This window comes from Gymnoscopelus braueri, assembly GCF_963280865.1.
Source record: "Gymnoscopelus braueri genome assembly, chromosome: 7".
In the NCBI taxonomy this organism is placed as follows: Eukaryota; Metazoa; Chordata; class Actinopteri; order Myctophiformes; family Myctophidae; genus Gymnoscopelus; species Gymnoscopelus braueri.
Genome location: NC_137608.1, coordinates 43,117,313 through 43,140,985, shown reverse-complemented (window position 1 = coordinate 43,140,985; position 23,673 = coordinate 43,117,313). Strand labels below are relative to the sequence as shown.

Below are 23,673 nucleotides of genomic sequence, written 5' to 3'. Positions count from 1 at the left end.
AAAAGAAGCGACTCACTTTACAAACTCACAACGCGCCACGATGCCACGCATGTGAGCGTGTAGATCTGCTATTTACAAATAAAATCTTGGGGGGAAAAGTTGAATACAACCACCACTATTTACAAGTTACAACTAAAGCAATTTATCAGAAAAACAAGCCCAAGGTCGCTTATAATAAGCGGACCTGGCAACGCTGGCTACAGCTGAACTACAAGAACCATGATGCACCGCGGTAAACTAACGTGAATGAACAGATGACAAGCAGCTAGTAGCAGCAACAGACCAATATTTTGGCCTGTTTGATGTTTGTGTCCCGCTATTAAAGAATCCAACTACTGAACCGGGCATATTGTTGCTAATTGAAGCTAGTGAGATTAAAACTCAATGCACAATTCATATTTGCAACGTGCTAATGAAAGCGTGGTTACCATGGTGACGAGACGACGCTAACAACTTAGCTCCTCGTATTACAGTGAGGATGTCAGCGGGAGTTCAAACCTCCAACAATGGCAGGTAAGGTTGTTTGTTTGCGGTCTGATAAACATTAATCTGGCTTGAGCTATGGTGGCGGTGTGATGATTGTTTCTCTGACATACTTAGTAACTTATTGTTTTGTTTGATTAACCTGCCTTAACCAGTGGTCGAAAAAGTACTCACATGTTACTTAAGTAAATGTATCAATACTGCAACGTAGAAATACTCTGTCACAAGTAAAAGTCCGGTAATCAAAATGTACTTGAGTAAAAGTGCAAAAGTATTGATATCAACATATACTTAAAGTACCAAAAGTAGAAAGTACTCGTTATATCCCATTTCAAAAGTTTTCAAATGTATAAAATGTTAAAAAAAAAAAATTGAGAACAGCAGATTTACAAGCTCACAATGTGTCGCATTGCGAGCATTGTGAGCTTGTAGATCGGCTATTTTCAAATTGCCAAAATGTATATAGGGCTGAAGTGTAATGTATGTTTTGCAATAATAATCAAAATCTACAAAGTAACTAGTAACTAAAGTTTTCAATTAATTGTAGTGGAGTAAAAGCGTAACATTTGCCTCTGAGATGTATTAGTGGAGTAGAAGTAAAAGTACAGAAAATTGGAAATACTCCAGTAAAGTAAACATACCTCATTGTACTTATAAGTACAGTACTTGATTAAATGTACTTACGGTAGTTACTTTACACCACTCGCTGTTGTTTTGTTTGAGTAACTGCTTTCCTTTGATAATTAATGATGTATTAACCTTCCTTAACAGAGACACACCACACACGTTTTCCTGTGATATTCAGCAATCTGAACCTGGACGAGTTGAGGTAAACATCCTGGACTCACTTCATGGCACCATGACCTACTGGGGTTTGGAAATGTGACAATTTGACATGTTCCACTGTATGTTCGCAGCAAGGAGCTTGACAGGCGCACAAAAGAGACCCAAATGCTTCAGGAAGAGGTTGAACGTGCAACCAAACAAGCCTTGGAGAGGGCTGGTCTCAATATCACACTGCCTCAAAGCCTTAGCTGCCTTACCACCATGTTTGAAATGGGTGAGTTGTGTCATAATAGGGGTGGGGGCTTTATTATGGCTGCTCAGGTGGTCAGCTGTTAGGGGTTTTATGCATCTTGCAAAGGGACAGACACGGGTGGGCCAGGAGGCGAACCGATCACCTTCTGATTACCAGACAGCTTCTCTACCCACTCAGCTATGGTTGCCCAAATAGCCGAACATTCAGCGAAAGTTGTTACATTACATTACTGTCATTTAGCAGACCCTTTTATCCAAAGCGACTTACAATAAGTGCATTCAACATAGGTAAGCAAGAAAACTACTAATCACCAGAAGTCTTAAGTGCATTCTCTTCTACAACAAGCAACTAAGAGTATACCTAGCGCTAAGGTAAAAGTGCAATATATCAGCTACCTACTTTCTTAAACAGATGAGACAAATGGGAAAATCAAATGAGCAAGAGCTAAAACAAATAAGTGTATCAAATAAACGAGATCCAATAAAACAAGAGCTCGTACAAATAATTGACAACAAGTAAGCAAGGCTTGATCTACAAGCTTACAGTGAGACTAGTTGCTCTTTGGAGTGGGTTATCAAACGGCAAACAGATTTTTAAGTGCCCTTTCCTCTATAAAGAATGTGCAGGCAGGTAATTCAGGTGAATTTAAAGAGTCCAAAGCACACTGTTCAGTTGATAAAATATTCAAAAGCGTTTATTGTAGCATGGCTTGGCAAAGTTAAAAACACACAGGTGCCAAAGTAACTGCATTACTTTGGTGTATGACATACATAACCTTTTAAAAGTGCATTATATTTACTTATTTCTGCAGATGATTCAGTGATCCAGCCTCTGGACTATGACCAGGATGACTTGAGTTTGGAGGTCACCCGAAGGAGTCTCAGCTTCCGGGAGGAGGAAGGAGTTTCATCGGTAAAGGAGGTGCTGGAGAACCCAGTAGAAGAACATTCTAAAGAGCTGTCTCAACTCCACAAGCAGCTTGAGGAGGTTTGTTGTGTTTCTTTTTATCCATGGTGTCTTTGGTTTTTCGGGTCTTGGAAATGCAATGAATTGCCAATAAGCCCTGGTTAAACCTCTGCCACACACAGACACTTGCGCGGTACGAGCACCTGAAGTTCCACTTTCTCCAGACGGCCGGAGGTCAAAGCTATGAAGGTGCACAGTAAAATCTTTATCTCTGATGGTGTACAAATGTAACCTAAATATATTTGTACATTCTCAGAGTTACAAATGGGTAAATTAACACTGATGAATTTTACTGTGTAAGATTCTTGAACATGAAAGACAGTAAGCAAAAATCAGTTAAAGCTGCAAAAAAACTTTTCTTTTTACAGATTTTTTTTTTGATCAAGCTGTAAACACAACTATTGGAGGTGGTCTCCCTACTCTTCCATTGAAAAATGTATACTCTGTTCTTGGTTGACAAGAGGTGAATGAATGAATCTCAAAGCATAATATCTCCCCTGCCCAAACGGGTCTTCCGTCTTACCTCAGCAGTCGAAGTCTTCGGGTTTGGATCCCGTGTAGGACATAAACAGGTTCAACAATTCTCAATGTAGAAAAAGGCAGCTATTTCTGTTCTTCCCAATGTTCTGAAGTTGTTGTCTCTAAATTGTTATTATGGGTAAGCTCAAGCAGTCATACTGTATATATTTTTGTTCATTACTTAATGACAGGCTGTGGAACAGTTGGGGAGTGAGGAACTGAAATACCAAGGGAAGGCAACATTGATGTTACTGGAGCAAAAATACCGGTAAATGAACAGTTTACTCAGGTAAATTCGTATGATTATGAAAAAAAAGGTTTTATTGATTTATATTTGGTCTTGCCCCTTGTTTTGTTGTTTTTGTACTGCCTTGGCCTCGTCTTGGCCAGGTCTCACTTGTAAATGAGGTCTCGAACCTCAATGTGACTCTCCTGGTTACAATGTTTAATGTATTGTATGTGTTTTCACATACTTGGGTATTAAGTAGTCAGTCAGATTGTCTTCAGGTGTGTTGACATTTATGTTCAGAAATGCACCACACATGTCCTTCAAGTCTTTAGTTTTCACCTTGCCTTTATTGTACTAGGATGGTACAGCTCATTGCCAGTCATGACCAGGAGGTGGTGATGTTGACTGACAAACTGACCTCCTCCAGAAACTCCAATGCAAGTTTACATGCCCAGCTGGGGCAACTACAGTAAGTGTAGCGTGTTCACAAGCCTTAATCAGCAAATTTCCATCTTTTAATTACATTTATTAAGTAATGTGCTGTTGTGTATGAAGAAATATGAGAAATGAAAGTGCTCAAATGTCTGTGTTTTATGTATGTGTTTTAGAAATCAAGCAGAGAGCCAGGCTTCCTTGCACGAGTGTCAGGTCACTGAGCTGGAGTCAGCCCTGTCCCTTTACAAAGATAAGGTAAGTGCTATAGCATCTGTTTATTTGTATTATTTATATATTTGTATTTTCTTTATAGGGACTGAGCACATTAATGAATGTTAGTATAAGAATATAGGACGTAAAAGTGCCGGAGTTTAGCAAGAATGCTAGTCCCTACTAGGCAGGTAACAGAAAAAGAAACATTTATTTAAGTGACAATATACAAATACACAAGGAAAAAAAACAATGTGAGGTTAAAATGTACTTCCCTTTACTGACAGCACATTTTGTCCAAATGTGGTGCACCTACAGTATATGTCACCTCACTGTCTCCTCTGGTAGTTCTGCTTCATAAAAGTGCCTGATTTAATTATCCTCATACATTCTTCATTATTTGCTTATTTCCTGCTATTCAGTCATTATCCTTCCACTATCATTTGCTTGCTTATAATTGCTGGGTGTATTCACACGTATGTGCCTCAAGCCTAAAGCTTAAAGTCCGACCCAGGATTCGTACCCGAGTCCCCCACACAAGCACCGAAATGTCTGCTGTTTACTGTAGCTATAAGGGACAGCTGCAGAGGATGAGTTGTGATTTGATCTTCATGCAGTATCTCTTGTCAACCAGTAGGTGTCCTACCCAACCACAGGATCTAAATAAAAGAGCACATCTCATTTAGCTTGAAAATCAGCCCTTGTCAGCAAGCGACACCATCATGTTACAGTATAAATGACACTGTACTATGTACTGAATCTGTGTACGTAGGCAGGGAATAGACAGGAGACAGTAGGAGGCCGGCAGACATGAGCCGACCACATGGATGTAAGGAACCTCAGCTGGCCTGAGAATGACCCGACAATGGAGTGTTTATGTTTAATTATCAGAACAGGAAGATTGTGACCACAGTTGGGGATAAACAGGAAAATGGTAGCCTATAGAATTCAGACAGGGGGGTGGGGGGAGAGTTACTGTATGTCTTTGTGGCACGACTCAGCATCAAGGGTTGGATTGGGGGTCTCTGCGACATACTAGCGTCATGTCCAGGGGGTGTTGTAGAAACAAATGTAACTAGAAAAAGTGCTCCTTGGAGCACAGGTCTCCGCCAGGTCAGGTAGGTTGGTGTGGGCCAGCAATGTTCGGAATTGGCCAATCAGGCTGGAATGTGAAAAATCGGACGGATCGGACAGATCCGTCTTGATCACTTGACTAAAGAGATAATATGTACCGATTTGCGTGATGTTTGGACAACATTTGTAGTAGTAATATCAAAATATCGGCAGAAATCGGCCTCCTGGTGGCGCTATAATAGGGCAATGTTGAAAGGGTGGCATTTGTTCCTCAACGTAGTGCAATTGCGACTGTGCGTGCAAAGTTTCACCGCAATTGGACGCTGCGTTCATGATTTGCTTTAGATGTCAATCGTAGCCAATCAGGATGGAATATGAAAAATCAGACAGATCCGTCTTGATCACATGACTATAGAGATCATGTGTACCGATTTGCGTGACATTTATGCTGGTAATGAGCCAGCATTTATAGTCAAAAACATGAGGACCCGAAGGACCCGTCTGTCATAAATATGTCAAATAAAATAAAATAATTGACCGGTTTCTTTGTTTGTGCTGCATAATGAGACAATGCCCAGAGCCACAGTAGAGCATGTTTTCTTCATTGACCACGTTTAAATGGATAGGTTAGATGACGACAAGTTTGTGGGCTGAAATAACTTTTAATAGATCCTGTTCTCCACTTGCCTGGCAGCTCCATCTTCAGAATCTTTTGGAAGCTCAAATGTTATTTGGTAGCGTTTTTAATTTGTCACCTTTAACACAGCAACACTGCAACACTGTCTACATCAGCTTTTTATCGTTCTGTTACTTATCTTTAATCCTAATGAATCATAAAAACCAATTACATAATAGTATGTTTGTATTAGAGCAACACACAACGAAGACATATTGAACTAGAATTCTCTACTACTCTATCTGTTAGCATGCTGAAATGGATATATGAAATACAATTTGTTCTTAGAACTTTTAGTTTGTGTGTGCATGCGCGTGTGCACACGTGCGTGCATGCGTGTGTGTCAGACTCTCACCAGTCCAAACACAAATCCTTTCCCAAATACCATTCACTGTATGTTTTGTTATGGACTCACACCGCCACAAGAAATGTCAGTCCGGTGCGTACACAGAAGATGAACGAAATGAAATTATGGAATTAAGACTAATAAGCAAATGTATTTCACAACAGAATATTGCTGTTAAAGTAGTAAGTACATCCTGGTACTTTGGTTACTTGCCAGCCAAATCTTAACAAAAACTAAATCTATAATTATTCAGATATAAAATGTTTTGTTGTTTTTCCTCCTCCTGATATCCAGTTTAAGTGAACGCAGTGGATCGTCACCTCAACTGACTCACCTGTTTAGACCTGTTTGAACAATAAAAGAAGTTGACCGCAGTTCCTCTGGGCATTGTTTGACTGTACTGGGAAAATAAGTCATTTGGCATATTTTAACATTTGCCAATTCGAATGAGTAATTATTTGACACAATGTGTGAGTACACATGCCCTGGGTGTTTATCTATGAAAACATGCAGTAATCCTGGTCACTATACTGCCTCCCCCTGGCCAGCCGGGGCGCCTGATGGAGGGGAAAGGAACTGGTTGGGATAACGTGTTCCTTCCACGCGCTACGTCTAACCAGGGAAATTCTCCCCTGTCAGGTGACAAGAAGTACAGTTGGCTCTCATGCATTGAAGGAGGCATGAGCTCGTCCCTGGCCTCCCTAGGTTGGCAGAGGGAAGGTAGGGCCCAGGATTACATAGACAATTGGCACTGGGTGTAAAAAAAATGGGGTTGCAAAATCGTGGGATAAAAATTTGAATAAAAAAAAAAAATCTATGAAAACACACACACAAAAACTATATTCAGATTAATCATCTATACTTCCACAGTGGAAGAACATATTATGAAGTCTCATAAATTCATTCAAATTTCAGATTTTGATGAATATTATTGATGAAATGTATACTAATATGATATGGATTACGATCGCAGCGAAATTGTGCACTCACACTCCCTGGATGCCATAGCAGAATCTCTGCTATGGCATTCAAATCTGCTTGTTATAGCGCCACCAGGAGGCTGATTGTTGCAAAAACAAAGATTTTGTCCAAACATCACGCAAATCGGTACACAGTATCTCTATAGGCATTAAACAAATCTGGTCTTTCCGATTTTTCATATTCCATCATGATTGGCTAAGATTGGCTTTGAAGGTTTGTCACATCACGCAAATTGGTACACATTGTCTCTATAGGGCATAGCAGTGGCGGCCATTTTCTGGTTCCACTTCAAAATACTCAATGCATTTTTCCCATTGACATTTCCAAAAATGTATATCAATTAATTTAAGCTAGAATCAAGCCATCCAGGGTCCTGGTGAAAAAACGTTTTTGAAAACGGCAAAACAAAGGGTATTTATTAAATATAGTATATCATATAATTAAATATAAAATTAAAATAAAATCATAGAAAAATATGTTTAATGGTCATGATTCACCAGGACCCTGGATGGCTTTATTCTAGGCTTAAATTAATTGATGTAAATATTTTTGCAAATGTCAATGGGAAAAATGCATTGAGTATTTTGAAGTGGAACCAGAAAATGTCCGCCACTACTATGCCCTATAGTCATGTGATCAACGCGGATCTGTCCGATTTTTAGGCAATGGTGTTATTATGTCCATCTTTGTCTGATGTGTTTCTGATACTACTGACATGATACTGACCATGTTACTGACAATGATACTGACCATGTTACTGACCATGATACTGACCATGTTACTGACCATGATACTGACCATGATACTGACCATGTTACTGACAATGATACTGACCATGATACTGACCATGATACTGACCATCATACTGACCATCATACTGACCATCATACTGACATGACACTGACAAATTAATACCATATTACGATGTAACACTTTTCTCAACAATATGAGACGTTATTACATTATGAACTGTTACATTACATTATCAGCAGCCACGTAAGGTTCTTAATGCAACACATTATTGCACTATTACATTATGCAAAAATTATGTTATTATGTTATGCACTCATGGTTTTATTACATTATGAGCTTATTATTACATTATGAGCTTTTATTACATTTAGTTTATTACATTATAAACCGTTATTACATTATGAGTTGCTACAGGTGTACCTGTTCATCAAGCTGGGTCATGTTACAGAAACAGGAGATAGCTAGGCTCCTGCCCTATGGGCCTCATGGCTCTGCAAGACTTACTTTTTTGTGGAATCTTTGGTGCCTTATTCAAGTGAGCAGCTGACATTACGCATTTAGATAAAGATTAGATTTTAGAGTTTAAACTTGACAAAATGTCTGTCTCTTTGATTTGACTGAGAGTGTGTGTCTTTAGCCTGGACCGAGACACTAACCGCTACATGCAGCACAATTTCATACAAAGGATTTGTAAAAACAGCCAGCAGCATGAACATGGACACAGCAACCAGCTGAGAACAGATCGGTGTTCTTCATGCCGTCGGAACACAAAGCCAGCAGCAGCACTGAGTCAACATGAAGACGATACAGTGTGTTTTCTCAATAAAAAACAACTGTATTCAACATTTCCCACATGTTGTGCCGCTGCAGGTGTGTTCTGTGGAGCGGCAGCTCTCCCAGACCCAGTCCCAGATGGATGAGGCCTTCATGCGGCAGGCAGAGCGGCTCGAATCCCAACGCGCCCAGATCATGGTACATGTCATACACCAGTGGTTCTCAAACTCTTCAATTTCAAGGACCCCGATAACTCTGAGAGTTGCAAATCTGTAATGGTTCATTTCGAATTCCCTCATTCCAAATACCAAATTTCATCGTATCCTTCCAACAGCATAATGGAAAATAATTCCCCAATGCTGTTGCTTCCTCTTTGAACCTTTTGTTATTCAGAAATCATATAAAGCATGACTTTATATTGTCTTATATAAACCATAAAAACATTGGGGGTATACTGTTGTATATTGTGTAATTATAGGACCATACCAGTGTTACTAGATGTCATTGTCGACTGTCAACAACACCCACATAGTTTACATAGACTGTGACCATGTATCTCAAAACAGCTTTATTTTTTAGATATCATATTTGTTTAAATGTTGTAAATTTTCAATCAATGTTAGCTAAAACTCACTGTAAGCCTCTTCCAAGATAAAATTCAGATAACATGTATAGCACCTGTAAGGAGCAATATTTTTTTCCAGGCATAATGATGTGAATGTATGGATTTGAATGGCTTGTATAACAGAAATACTGTAGTTTTAGTTGAGATAAACAGCATACTGAGTCTCATAGAGCTGGGGTTTTCAACTAATTGTGAACCAGGTGGTGGACCACCATTTGAAAACCTCTGTCATGGTGTTCTTTCCACTCTGTTTCAACATGAATGGCAGTGAATTACATTTTGAAATGTAGGAGGAGATCTACTAAAGTATACACTGCATACACTTATGTACACAAAACCTTTCAAAGACGGGGGCAATCTCTGCCAATGGCTAAAAGTTAAACTTAGACTGATATGGTCATTTAAGGAAGTTTAGAGATAATGTAACACTGTTACGTATCAAAAATGTAATGGTTGAACTCGCCATAACTCAAGCTGTCATATCGGCAAGTTCTAAGATTTCAAGCTCTTAGATTCACTGTTCCAGTGAATCTAATGCTCCCATATTTCCCCTGTTAGAACTCTGCATGGCGAGATAGGGCTGCAAGTTTGGGGTTGATGCTCATTAGGAAAGGTTACGTTTCATTTTCGTTCTGACCACTGTGTTTTTAACAGTTTGGAATGTAGATATGGCAATCTCTGCCATGGCTAAAAGTTAAACTTAGACTGATATGGTCATTTAAGGAAGTTTAGAGAAAATGTAACACTGTTACGTATCAAACATTGATGGTTGAACTCGCCATAACTCATCATATCGGCAAGTTCTAATCCCACGTTCAGTCAGAGCCACGCTGAAGATCTGTGTTTATCCTTATCAGTCGGAGCTGTGTCAGACACATGAGGAGCTGTCCCAGGAGAAGGAACGCAGCGAGCAGCTAGAGGTGAGGTGCGCGGGCCTCAGCGCCGCCGCGGAGGAGCTACGTAAAGAGCTGGACGAACGCAGCCTGCTGGTCCAACAACTAGGAACGTTCAGGGAGGACTGCCAGGCTCAGATGGAGACTCTGGTAATATAAGATAATTGGGTACAGTATAATTGGGACTACACCTCATATAGACAAATGTAGTTTTGATATCAATTCAGGGACTTTTGTATTACGTCTGGATTCTTTTTTTTGGTGGGGGGGGGGGGGGGGTGTCTTAAATTGGGATAATGTACAGTATCTGGAAATGACTCGTGCAGATATTGTTACATGATTAAATGCTTTGCACGATGTTTGCAAGACCCTGGAGGGCTGGCCTAGAATGAGTCGGACACTCATTTATTGCTGCGATATTGCATTGTATTTGGCAGTAGGGTTCTGCTCCAGAACAATCTGCACAAGCATGACACAGACTCTTGACATCACAACCCCCAAAGCAGAGCTTAAATATACACAGTTATTACATGGACATGATAATAGACATTTGAACCCCTCATAGGGCAGAACATAAAGATACACAGTTATTACATGGACATGATAATAGACATACAGTACAGTATGACGCCCTCATAGGGCAGAACATAAAGATACGCAGATATGTATTAAGAGCATGATACAACACATGAACCTGCATCAAGTGACATACTGACATACCTAAATGCTACTACAGTAAATGACTGGGGAGGTTGGAGGGAGTTTGTTTATTGATGAGCTGTCATTGTGGTAGCACCGAGATATGTTGAGCACGTAACAGTGAATGTCAGTCAGCTCAAATAGACCACATATGAACCATTAAGATTGTGGCTGTTATGCGATTGGAGGGTGTATGAGCGTGAGAACGGTTCTACTTCCGTGCCTGCCTGAACTACTGGCGATGTTCCATTCATGAGCAGTGCAAACAGCCAGTGATGTGCCAGTGTTCCAGTGAATCTAATGCTCCCACATTTCCCCTGTTAGAGCTCTGCATGGTGAGATAGGGCCACAAGTTTGGGGTTGATAATGCTCATTAGGAAAGGTTGCGTTTCATTTTCATTCTGACCACTGCGTTTTTAACAGTTTGGATGATATGGTTTTCTGTTTCTGTTTTGTAACTTGCTAACATCTGTGTTTTATCTGTGTCATCTGTCCTCCGTAAATGTATTTCCCATCAGTAGTTAGTTACTCAATAAAAATCCCATTTAATTTTCTTTCTTTCCTTGTGTCTGGAATGGATTGGTTCTTATGCATAAACCTTTCCCAGCAGCTCACTTTCATTTTCTAATTCTCCTTAATGGGGAACCAGGGGCTCAGCAGGTATTGTATGTATCAGTGTATGTTGTATTAGTTACCTCTTAGTTAATGTTGTAATGTATTAATTGTTATCCAGTGGCTTAGCCCGGCCCTCCTTTAAAGGTCTGATCCTAGAATTGGCCCTATGTTAAGTTTCAAGCACATTAATGCGCAAAAAAAAGGCCCAATGCAGCCATCCATTCGATTTTGTCCACTGGATTTGAACAGGGCCGTGCAAGCCTGGAGGAGGCCCAGGGCCGGTGCAGGGCTCTGCAGGCCGAGGCGGATGGGCTGAGGCTACGGCTGGGTGACAGCGAGAAGGCGCTGGAGCTCCTGAGGTTGCAGACGGAGAGCGACGTGCAGACGACGGTGCAGCACGGCCGCATCATCGACACCCTTCACCAGGAGAGGAACCACCTAACCAACCAGCTCAATGAGCATAAGCTGGAAGTCCAGCAGCTCCGGGTGAGGAGAAGGGTTTGATAGTACCCTTGTTCGGTTCAAGAACAAGGAATTTGCCACTTGGCTTTAATTGGTTAAAATCCATGTAAATACCATTTAGCATACCGATTTTAAAGAGTATCTGACATTAAAGCCTCTCTGCTTATCCTCTGATTTCAGAGCGTTGTATGAAAATATTTATTTAAACACTGGTTCTCGTCCAAAACAGGCTGAGCTAGCCGAACGCGATTCAGGCCTGGCTGCTCTGGAACAGGACAGGCAGGAGCTGCAGGCCTCCCAGGCCGAGCAGAGACGCCGATTCCAGCAGGCGACCCTGGAGAAACGGAAGCTCGCCGCTCAGGTCAACGCACAGCGCACGCAACTGTTGTTACTGTCTGGTAAGACGTGATCGACCGTACAGCATGTAGATATCACACAACGGGCCTCATTTCTCTCCAATAACCCTGGCAGGTTAGTGCCTGAGACCAAGCGCCGAGAGTGCCAATGTTTGACAGAGGTCTACTCAACGTAGCATTGACATTAAGGCTTGATTTATGCTTGGTTGTGTGCCGGTGATACGCGCTGAAAATAGCCGATCTACATGTTCACTGCGACACGTGAGCTTGTAGATCGGCCATTTTCGTTGTCAACTTGATTATCAAATCAGCACTACTTCCTTATGGATTGATTATTCCATCACCACCTTGCAGGATTAGGCATCTAGGACTTTCGTCCCCTATCAGTGAACATAGCTCATCTGCAAGCACAACAACAAGCTCACAACGTGTCGCGTGTTGTGAGCTCCTAGATCGGCAATTTTTTACTATTTTGTATGCCACCATTATACAACAAAGTATAATACAGGTTTAAGTGGTTAATCAGACTAATCAATTTAGTTGGTTATTAAAAAAATCTATTAATTTTTTTTCATGTCTATTCTTTGATATATAAGACATTTTAAAATATACATAAAAAGATGTATTATTCGATTAGCCTACATGAGCAATAAGTCGTTTTTTTTCTTCTTCTAAATATCGGTTTAGATATATTTGGGGTTAACCCATTGTGTCACTTTTAGATTTCTTTAGGTTATTCAAAAATAGCAGATGTACAAGCTCATAGCGCTCATAACGCTATGAGCTTGTAGATCTGCTATTTTTGAAAAATCGTGAAAAAATATTTTTTATATTCTTTTCAAAAAACTGTTAGGATTTAGATTTTTTTTAAAGAATCGCCTCAGGTCTTAATGGGTTAATTGCCCAGCCCTATCAGTTACAGCACTGTTCCTGGAAAGAGGCACTTCTTTCGTAGCTCGTTGCCAAGCATAATCGGCTGCTTGCTCCACCTAAAGGCTAAAGCAAACAACAAACCACGTCCGGTATGTTTTCACAAGTCAACCAAGCCCCTATTTCTTTTCTTCCATCTGTGATCCCGTATCTGTCAGCATCGAGCGTGTTTGTAATTTAGTGGCACGCCTCCTCTGTATCTATCTAACGTGTGTGTCTGTGTCTGTGTGTGTCTGTGTGTGTGTGTGTGTGTATGTGTGTGTGTGTGTGTGTGTGTGTGTGTGTGTGTGTCCAGAAGGGCACAAGGGTGCTGTGATTAAACTGAGAAGTCAACTGAAGTCCACCCACGCTGAGCTGGAGCAGGCCAAGAGAAGCCTCAGGACGCTGGAGGGGGCGGATGGACACGGTCTCACACCCACAACGCACGCACACACACACACACATATGTTTGTATTGCTACACTCGTGAGGACATCGACATTTTAGGATGCCGATTGTATGAATGGCATTTTTACAAATGTTTGCAATTTATTTTTTACATTTTTAATTCAGGCACAACTCTAACCCCTAACCCTAACCTCTGAATTCCTAATCCTAACCCCAACGCCTAAACCTAACCTAATTTCTAATCCTAACCCCAATCTGAATCTTTTCCTAATCTTTTCCTAATTGTAAAGTAAATCTATTTCTCAAATTCTATTATACTTGTGGGGATATTTTGCCCTCAAGTATAGTAATACAAGTACACACACACACACACACACACACACACACACACACACACACACAATTCATTTATAAATGCAGCCCGTTTAATTAAAAAGTCTCCCTATCAGAGAAACATCTGTTTGGCTTTAAGACGGAGTCATCTGCTTCACATCATATCAACCTGTAATAATTTATTTGTACTGGAATATTTGCTGTCTGTAGAGGTATTAATCCCTTCGATAACGGTGAATTACTTTGGGGCGGGACAGTGGCGGGTGTTTTACTTCTGCTTTGTTGGCGCTCCAGTTGGAGCAGTTTTAATCTGGTGCTCATAACCGTAAGCACCTGTTCCTTGGAGAAAAAAACAACCTGCTTTTGTTTGATTTCTATCCCTAGAATTGATGTGAAACAGATGAGAAGACTCCTCTCTGACTCGTTCTGTCTCGTCTTCTCCTCTATCGCTCCTCATTTGCTGGGTGGAAATCCATGCCTCTGCTTTTGATATCCCTCCCCTCTGATATGTTTGATATTTATGTTTGATAATATCACAGTGTAACAATTTGATAAAAATGTATGTTAACCACATTAAACCTGCTTCTCTATTTTGGGCAAATCTTGGGCAAAAAATAGCAGATCTACAAGCTTCATGATGCAACGTGCTTTGAGCTTGTAGATAGTCTAGTTTTGCTATTTGTAGTACGACTAAGTAATATAGGCCAGGACTTAACAACTTAACCCTATACAGTATACTTCACTGACCGGTGTCACTCATCGGTGTCACTCTACACTAAATCTGTTTACCAAAAATACCCAATCTACTTACTTACCCCACAACAACGCATCCCAACGCAACGCTTTGTGAAATTGTAGATCAGCTATTTTTGCCGAATGTTTGCTAATTTCTGTTCACCTATTATGACATGCCTAGGGATGCTAGGATTCATGTGGATAAGAAAATGTCTCTCTCAGTTTTCTTTCTACATATCGAACTCTCAAATGGAACTTTGTTGGTGTATCTTGCTTAGGCCTTCAGGTAGCCATGGGCATGCAGAAGCGGATCACCGCGGGCCGGGAGCAGATGGACTCTCTACAGGGCAGGATCCAGCAGCAAGAGGCTGCCATGGAAGAACTGTACCAGGTAAACATGTCAAACCACTGACAGGTGATTTATTCTTGGTGCGCCAGGGTTGCACACCGAAAATAGCCGCAGCGCAACCTGTTGTGAGCGTGTAGATCAAATATTTTTGGTGAGCAACCAAGTACACTAAATCACCCTAAATTTAATTTAAAGGAGCACTTCACCCCTTTTCAACCTTATCTAACTGCAATTTGTTCTTGTTCGCTGAAGACTCAGCACTCCTGGTCTCGGGCAAGGACAAAATACAAGTTGAGGAAGCCCTCAGTTCTGAACTCAGCAAAATGCGTACTTGGCTTTCCGATAACAAACTGTCATTACACCTTCGTAAAACAGAATCCATTATTTTTGTGTCCAAACATTTCCTTAGTAATGTTAATGCAAATGATTTCAAGGTCAGAGTTGACGATATAGAAATCTCAAGCAAAGAAGAGATTACCTATATACTTGGTTCTCCAACATCTCAATGTCACTCAAAACTAAGCTTTCGACTACTTCTCGGCCTAAAGCCCATGACCCACCTAATTCCAAAACACTTTGCTAGTCTGGGATGGCTCAGGGTAGAAGAGTAAGTAAGTAATTAAAAATGGGATTGGTATTTAAGATAGTCAAAGGGACAGTGCCCTCAATACCCTCATACATGACTAACTACTTCTTCAAAGTGAGTGACGCCCACAGCCACAATACTAGAGGGAGCGACAATGATCTGGTACTACCCAAATATAGAACAAACATGGGGAAATTCTCATTCTACTACTCTGCCACCAAAATGTGGAATGCCCTGACACCATTCATTAAAAGATGTAAATCACTGGATTCTTTCAAGACTAGAAAAGAGGTGTCATCCTCTGCCGACGTTTTCCCTTTTTCTCCTTTGTACATATAATGTTTTGTATTGGTTGATGACATGTATCGTTTTTATTATGCTATGTTGATGAATTGAATACATAGGACCACAATGGAAACAAATCCCCAGGACTTTTTTGTGCTATCCTTTTAGCCTTAATGTCTGACTGTACCTCGTGCTGTTTCCATTTCTGACTAATAAAGTAAATTCAATCAATCAATCAATCTTCATATAATTGGTCCCCACTAATGCTCGTTATAAGATGGCACCATTTCTATCTGCTCACTCTGTGTCTCATTGGTGAGCTATGGACAGTTCAGAAACCTGCCTACCAGTGGCATCATCCATGGGGATTCCAAGCTAATAGAAAGCAAAGCCTTTCTCTTCATGGAAAGTTAGCATCCTGAAATAGAAGCCATTGTTCTTGCATCAATAAAAAACATTAAAATGTTTTAAATTACCAGACCTGCCTATCGATGATGTAATTACAAAGCTGTTCGCAACAAGCACTAAGTATACATGTAACTATAACGATAACAATATCGTTCACCATTGTCTGTTATAGTTGGACTTAGAACCATTTTTAAAACTATATCTTTATAATTATAGTTATCATGCTTTTTTTGAACGGCCCTGTAAGCAGGTTTCTGAACTGTCCACATTAACAGCCCTCCTCTGAGACACAGCGTGAGTAGATAGAAATGGTGCCTTATAATGAGTATTAGTGAGGACTAATTCTATGAAGATAGGTTGAAAATGGGTAAAGTGGTCCTTTAACGTGGATATATCCCTGGGGCTGGTCCAGTGGTGGCTTATCCAACGGGCTTGAGGTGCTGAAGCACAGGGCACCAACCTTGGGGGGGGCACCAAACGGCATGGAAAAAAAAAAAAACAGCGGAAAAACGCCGAAATTTAGAAGCAGGGCTCCGCCCTTGACAAAACGCTCCCGGGGGGCACCGAACCAGGTCCAAGCACCGGGCACCACGAAGGGTTAATCCGCCCCTGGGCTGGTCTCCTATAAAATGTAACCACTTACAACCTGGCAGCCCTATTATGAGCATTTCATTATAAGCCAAAATCGTGATGCAACGTGTTGTGAGCTTATAGACGGGCTGTTTTCGAAAATCTTTGAATAGGGCTTAAGTGGTTAAAATATAGGTCTTCCAGTGTCCCTGTGAGTGTTTTTTTCCGTAGCATCATTTCTAATTGTCGGTATTGACTGCAGCTTTGTTTAGCGTGTACTTATCCTCGGGCGGGGCCGGGACGGTGTCCTGAAATGACGCTGCACAGTGCAACGTGAAGTGGTGTCACGAGCTAAACCTGTTGCTCCTGATCCATAGCAATACAAGTGTGCAATATTCAACCACTTGAACCCTAGGGTCCAACATGGTCCCTCAGGGAAGTTTATAGGGTTTAAGTGGTTAAAGGAATACCTCCTGCACAATTGCGGAGTTCTTACTGGAACAATGGAAGAGCTCTAGCTTGGGATCAGGGAAGGTTTAAGTGCCAAATGGCAATGCCAAATAAAGACTTCCAAAACGATTTAACACAATTTAGGTCCCTTCCGAAGCTGCCGTTATTCCATTATTAAATTCTGTAGGAAATCCTTAGGAAATCCAGCTTTTGAATTTGGTTTTGTTTTGCTTTACCTCTTGGGACAAAGAATGGGTGATGTTTTATTTTTCTTTAGGACATTACAGTTAGTTCGAAGGCGCGATCAACTCAGTCCTGCGATGTAATCTCTGAATGCATTTTTAAGCACGGTCAATAGGTTACACTTCCACCCGTTGTGTGTTCTCAGGAGAAGCACTGTCAGGACCTGGAGAGCCAGCGTCAGGTCCAGATGTTGCTCTCCCTGAGGGAGGACAAGAGGAGGTTGGCTGAGGAGCTGTTGGCTCTGCGTTCCAGTGAGAGACGGCTCCAGGACAGGGTCAGCGGCCTGGAGGCAGCACTCCACAAGGTGGCCATGACTAGAACTCTATTATGATGCACGTACCGTCATGTGTTATGGAGCAGTACTGTGGTTCTAAAACCTTTTAATTTCAAGGACCCCCAGTTTGATATGCATTAGCCCACGAACCCCCGTTTGATAGAATCATCTATGGGACCCTATAGTATAGGTTAAAACACATTTTTTAACACAACATTTTATAGTATAGGGCCTATACTATAAAATCTTCAGTGTTTTAACTCTAAAAGTGAATTTGGGTACCGAGGTCTATTTGCGTCACCACTTTGAGAACCACTGTTATAGAGCCTGACCGATACCAGATTTTTGGGTCCAAGTTTCTATTTGAAAACATTTAATTTACAAGCAAACAAATGTAGAAAAATAGACACAAACAACTTTTTGATTGTTAATTGTGTATATATATTAAATAAATAAAATGTCAATGAAAAAAACATTTAACATTTAACTAAATTAAATACAAAATACACATGTAAACCAAACATTACTTGATTTAACCACTTAAGCCCTATTAAAAAAATAGCCGATCAGCTTGTATACCTACTACTTTTAAACAGAATCTTTTTTTGATGAAGATTTTTGGAAAACGTTTGAACATTTTGGAAAGTGGTTAAAAATCTGGACACAATTGCTGATGTAATAAAAAAAAGTTAAGTAATGGACGCTAGATCGGCCAAACCGATATGTTGGTCGGGCTCTGGTCATGTATTATTTGACTTTAAGGATGGAGGGACCACCAGAACATATTGAGGCTCTTAATCCCAAAGTTAACACAATTATACCACGCCACATGATCGTTTTAGTGATTTACTAAATGGCTGAAAACTAAAATAGGAATGGCATGTACATGGCACATCTAAAGAATTTTGGTACTTAGTGGGAAAAGGTCTTGAAGCAGTGGAATGACCTCCCCCTCTCAGTCAGGACTACCAGACTCACTCCCCCAGTTCTCCTCTTCAGTCTCTATCTCACTCCCTACTCCCTAGCACTCCTCATTCTTTGTATCACTGTTTGCATCTGCGTAGTATGAATAGTATCTATCAAAATAGGCTAGTTTGATAGATACTATTCACACTATGTAGATTTATGTTGGTTACTTGTTCACACGTCTTATCTAATTTAGATAGACATTCTGGGCCTCATTTATCAATGGAACGTACAAACCAGCTTGGAACAAAGTGGTGTAGACAAATCCTACACGCCCTCAGACCAGACGTGAGATCTGAGCGGGCCGTACGCTCAAGTCAAAGTCACGATAGATTGATATAAATCTCGACAATTGCGGTGATCTTGGCGTGCGCCCATTATTTGGGCCACACCACTTTGATAAATGAGGGCCACTGTTTTCTTGACCACAATTGCTATTATGTTATTTAGATAGCATGTTGTTAAGACAGATGCTAGGTTTGATGTTTGGCTAGTATCCTAGTTTCTTTGAAGAGCTTGATTGTTTTTCTCTGCACTCTATTTACGTGACTGACCGTTTAACTTATTGTTTGACTAGGGTTCATGCCATTTACTCTGATCTTGCACTTTTCGCTCAGGATAAGAGCGTCTGCTAAATGCCTAAATTGTAATGATTGAAATGGTTGAAAACAGACTTTCACCAATCAATGAGGCGAAGCTTGCGAAGCTAGTTCAGGCCAGGCAACTCAAGGGATTGTGCCAACCGATCAGGTGACTAGTCACATGCACTCTTCTCCTGGTCGGGTGGTTATATGTACTGCTCTGCCTACCTGCTCATTCAGGCTTCTCTGTCTGGCTGCGCTGACGTGCTGACGTGCTGACGCTGCTGCTCCTGCTGACATCTCCTGCGTATCTGCTGCCTTCGCTTGCCTGCATATGCTGCTGCCCATGAATAGTCTTATCCCACCGCCTCCCCGGCATCCACCTGTAAGCTCTGTTTCTAGATCCCCATGGGGGTCTTTATTCATTCCCTGTAAATGCTATTTGGCATGTAACATTTATTAAAATGTTCATGCTTACAGGGAGTGAATAGATTCAGAGCCCTGACACCAAACTATGCTTCATATATGCTTCTTATATCTATGCTCAATAAATATATATTCTAATCCAATCCAAGAGTTGTCTGACTGAACTATGTTAAAGGGCAACTTGCAGATTCTTTAGCAGAGTCCGGTTAGAAATCGGCGAAGTTGCCCTTTAATTATTTTCCCAAATTGAGTCTGTAGGAAACCATTGGGTGTCACTTTTTCTTTAAATGTTGGCTGACATTTGGCATCAAAACTTGTATGAACGTTGGATATTTACATTGAATGGCTTGGTCTTGGATTAAAAAAAGGATCTGTGTGTGTGTGTGTGTGTGTGTGTGTGTGTGTGTGTGTGTGTGTGTGTGTGTGTGTGTGTGTGTGTGTGTGTGTGTGTGTGTGTGTGTGTGTGTGTGTGTGTGTGTGTGTGTGTGTGTGTGTGTGTGTGTGTGTGTGTGTGTGTGTGTGTGTGCGTGCGTGCGTGCGCGTTCCCTAGATGTCTGAGAGCTTTGCAGACTGTCAAGATGTCATCCACCTACAGGAGCAAGAGTTTATCCGCCTGAAGCTTCAACACGCTCTCGATCTGAAGGTACAGCTGGCCCTATAGAAATGCCCAGAGAATGGACTGCAGCGAATAATGCATACCTCCACTATACACTGTATGAATATGTGCGACATATGAGGTCTTACACAGAATTTTTGTAAATATTTTATTTTGTATGTTACATCCCTGATTGATTAGTTTTAAACTCCATCTGACCTTCTGGGACGAAACCGGTTCCTCTTTATGTTTCCTCCCCTGAGCAGAAATAGGCTTCATTTATACAGTGTCATACAATGGAGCCATGTGCCGAAAATAGCATACCGGTATCTGCAAGCTCACACCACATCACACCACAACGCTCTGAAATGTCACGCGCCAAAAACAGCTGGCTTAAGTGGAAACCAGGGAAGGGGAGTACTGTATTGTCACCAGGGGAGGGGAAATAACTTTTCTATATTCACCCAGCAGATGGCTCACTCAAATGGCTTTTTGATGAGCGCTCAGCTGGGAGCCATTGGCGGTTAAGTGTCTTGCTCAGGGACACGTACTGTCGATGGGCAAGCCGAGGGTTTAACCTCCTGATGTCTGGCCTCTCTGCCCACTCGGCAACGGCCGCCCACAGACCGGAAAGGCATCACAGAATGGGTCGAAGCTGTTCCCATCAGCTAGTGCCAACGCAAGCACTCCATTGAGATAAGAGACATGACTGCTTGCTATCTGTTCCCCAGGAGCGTCAAGGCCAGGATTCGCGCAGCGCTGCCACCGCTGTTCCATCTGCCTCGGTATCGCCCGCGATGCCTCCAGCCCTTGCTGCCATCCCGCCCTCAACCTCCACCCGACAGGCTTCCAGGAATCGGAGAGAGGTACGCCAGGAGCTACCTAATGCCCTGTGGCTCCTGCCTACGTCTCTTCTGGTGTTTATTTGGCTGCGAAAGAGGCACAACTCTGCACATGTGTTTGTTCTTTAAATCAAAAACACATCCAGCATTGCATTCCTGTGGCAAGTGTGGGTGGGACTCGGTTGGGAATTGTTTTAGCTTCTTCAGCATGTGCGGTTAGACCTGATAGCGTAGCACTGTTAATCTGAGTAATTTCCCTGTCATTGATTTCAGCGTAGAACAAATAAGACGATCTTGCCAATTCGTCTAAAACAATGCACTGCATATATACCAATATTCCTCTGGGTTCTGTGTTAAGATCTGAGTTAATCAGGCCAACTCTTCATTGCATCTATTTCCACAATGGTGCATTGATCACGTCTCCCCACCTCTCTTTTTTTTGCAGCTTAAGGCCCAGAAACTGCAGGAGAGGCTGACCCAGGAGCCAAGGCCTCAAGTCAAAGAGCTTCGAGGTTCGTTTTCGGAGAACTGCAGACCACACACCAGCAGTGCCGCTACAGGCAGTCTCCTCAGGCGGGGGTCTACACCAGAGAGAGCACACAGGACCACACCGTGAGTCTGAGTCATATGGTCATATGCTGGAAGGATTAGTTTAGCTTCTTAGGTTGTCTTACTCATGTAAAGCTACGGGGGTGGCTGCCTGTCCCATTTTGGAATTGAATATGGCATTAAATAATGCAATAATGAGTGTTCAAATGGAACCAAATGGACCCTTACAAGTCTGTGGTGTGTACAAACTCTTTGAGTTCAATTAACACTCTGGATTTTATTGTGCACCGTGATTCAGTTCAGATGCTGTAATGAGCTGTAAAGGAAATATCATTTAGATTCTACATGGACCCACACATTTAAATGAGAATGAGCTGGTCCCCATTTTAGCTGTTAGATACACATGGAAGCTTAAAAACTCACTACTAAATGAGCTACCAAAATCGCTACCAAATCCTCTGTCACAGGCTGATGGAATGTCACATGTTCTTATGTCATGTGATGGAATATCATGTGATGGAATGTCATGTGATGGAATTTCATGTGTTCTTATGTCATGTCATGATGAAATGGCACATGTTCTTATGTCATGTGATGGAATATCACATGTTCTTATGTCATGTTGTGATGAAATGTCACATGTTCTTATGTCATGTTGTGATGAAATGTCACATGTTCTTATGGCATGTGATGTCACGTGTTCTTATGTCATGTGATGAAATGTCATGTCTCTCTGCACATTCCAACAGCCGCACTGACATTGCTCATGAAGTTATAACCACTTAAGCCCTATTTTAGACTTCATCGCACAATGGTGTAGCACCATGAAAACAGCCGATCTACAAGCTCACAGTGAGCTTGTAGCCTATAATGATATGCCCAGCCTGAACACCAGGAAACCAGGACACTAGGTTGAAAGTGGTTAAAGGCGGTTCCAAATTGACAAAGGAAATAAACAGCAGGTAGGGAGAACAACACCAACTAACCGCCACCTCACGCCACATTAACATTAACATTAGCATGCTGTGAAAAGGAGAACATGTGTGCTGTGCTCTATGAACTTCTGCTTTATGTGCAGTGAACTTCACCTGCAGAGGACATCTGATCTGAACCATCACAATTTAAACGGCGCCATCATCACTGGCAGTGAGTTGTTGTTTAATAACTAGCTATACATTTTACTACCGGCATAATGCAACTCAACACTGTGTTTATTATGTTTGTTCATTATGTTTTATTATCTGATAGCTGTTCAGATGGCTATGATGTGCGCACGGGTCGGGGGGGGGGGCTGTTAGTGGTTAAGTGTCAGTGCTCAGGGGCACTGTGACATGCGTCCAACCGACTACCTTCTGATTCCCAAAAAAATGACAACATGCTAAATGATCAACGTCTACTCCTGTAACGTAGATATTTCCAGGTCAGCTCACGTCACCAACTATAATGACACTTCCTGTTTTCCGCCAGCACCACCGGGCCGCAGGTCACCCGTCCACTCTCTGCTTACCTCTGTTCCTGATCTCAAGCTTCTACGCCACAGGCCGGAGCCTATCAAAATACCAACCTGTAAGCTATTACTGCTATTGTATGTCTCCTTGTATTAGGACATGCCAACAAATAAGAGGAGATTACTCACTTTAACAAAAGGCTGATTTATACAATGCACCGACCGTCCTTTAGTCCATAAAAACACATATTTGCGTCTACACTTTTGTTCAGTTGAAAATACGCTGTTTTTGTCTTATGGTTGACAAAATACAAATTAGACCCAGTTTTAATCAATGCAAGTTACACAGTAAGATTCATTAATGTTCATTAATATTTATTATATTTTATTTGTAATTCAGATAACCAAATGGATCCGCAATTAACACAGGATTTTACAGTGTAGCTGTTGACAAAGGAGTGAGTTGTTTGGGGCTTTTCTGAATATAGTTCAGTCACCTAGAAAGAGAATTACAGTGCTGGCTTGTTGAGGACAGGAATGGAAAGGAGTACAGCATCTAACCCATAGTTGAGGACACACAGTT

At 41.5% G+C, this 23,673-nt stretch overlaps 1 protein-coding gene across 1 annotated transcript; it reads left to right on the top strand.

The window, feature by feature from the left end:
* The first annotated feature begins 331 nt into the window (after positions 1–331).
* On the top strand, positions 332–23,415 carry LOC308089047 (uncharacterized protein). Its single transcript, XM_080433625.1, has 20 exons — positions 332–513; positions 1,255–1,312; positions 1,401–1,543; positions 2,334–2,481; positions 2,653–2,677; positions 3,199–3,275; positions 3,595–3,705; positions 3,845–3,926; positions 8,582–8,683; positions 9,968–10,153; positions 11,567–11,803; positions 12,009–12,177; positions 13,361–13,471; positions 14,798–14,910; positions 17,556–17,714; positions 20,208–20,300; positions 20,984–21,118; positions 21,540–21,706; positions 22,722–22,789; positions 23,111–23,415. The coding sequence occupies exons 1-20, from the start codon at positions 507–509 to the stop codon at positions 23,245–23,247; spliced, it is 2,328 nt and encodes a 775-aa protein (XP_080289751.1). The 5' UTR covers positions 332–506; the 3' UTR covers positions 23,248–23,415.
* Positions 23,416–23,673: the final 258 nt, after the last annotated feature.

Excerpts from the sequence above, each read along its gene's own strand:
- LOC308089047 (XM_080433625.1), top strand. Across the intron at positions 21,707-22,721 it reads AGAGCACACAGGACCACACC|TGAACTTCACCTGCAGAGGA; the intron begins GTGAGTCTGAGT and ends CTTTATGTGCAG. Across the intron at positions 22,790-23,110 it reads CGGCGCCATCATCACTGGCA|CACCACCGGGCCGCAGGTCA; the intron begins GTGAGTTGTTGT and ends GTTTTCCGCCAG.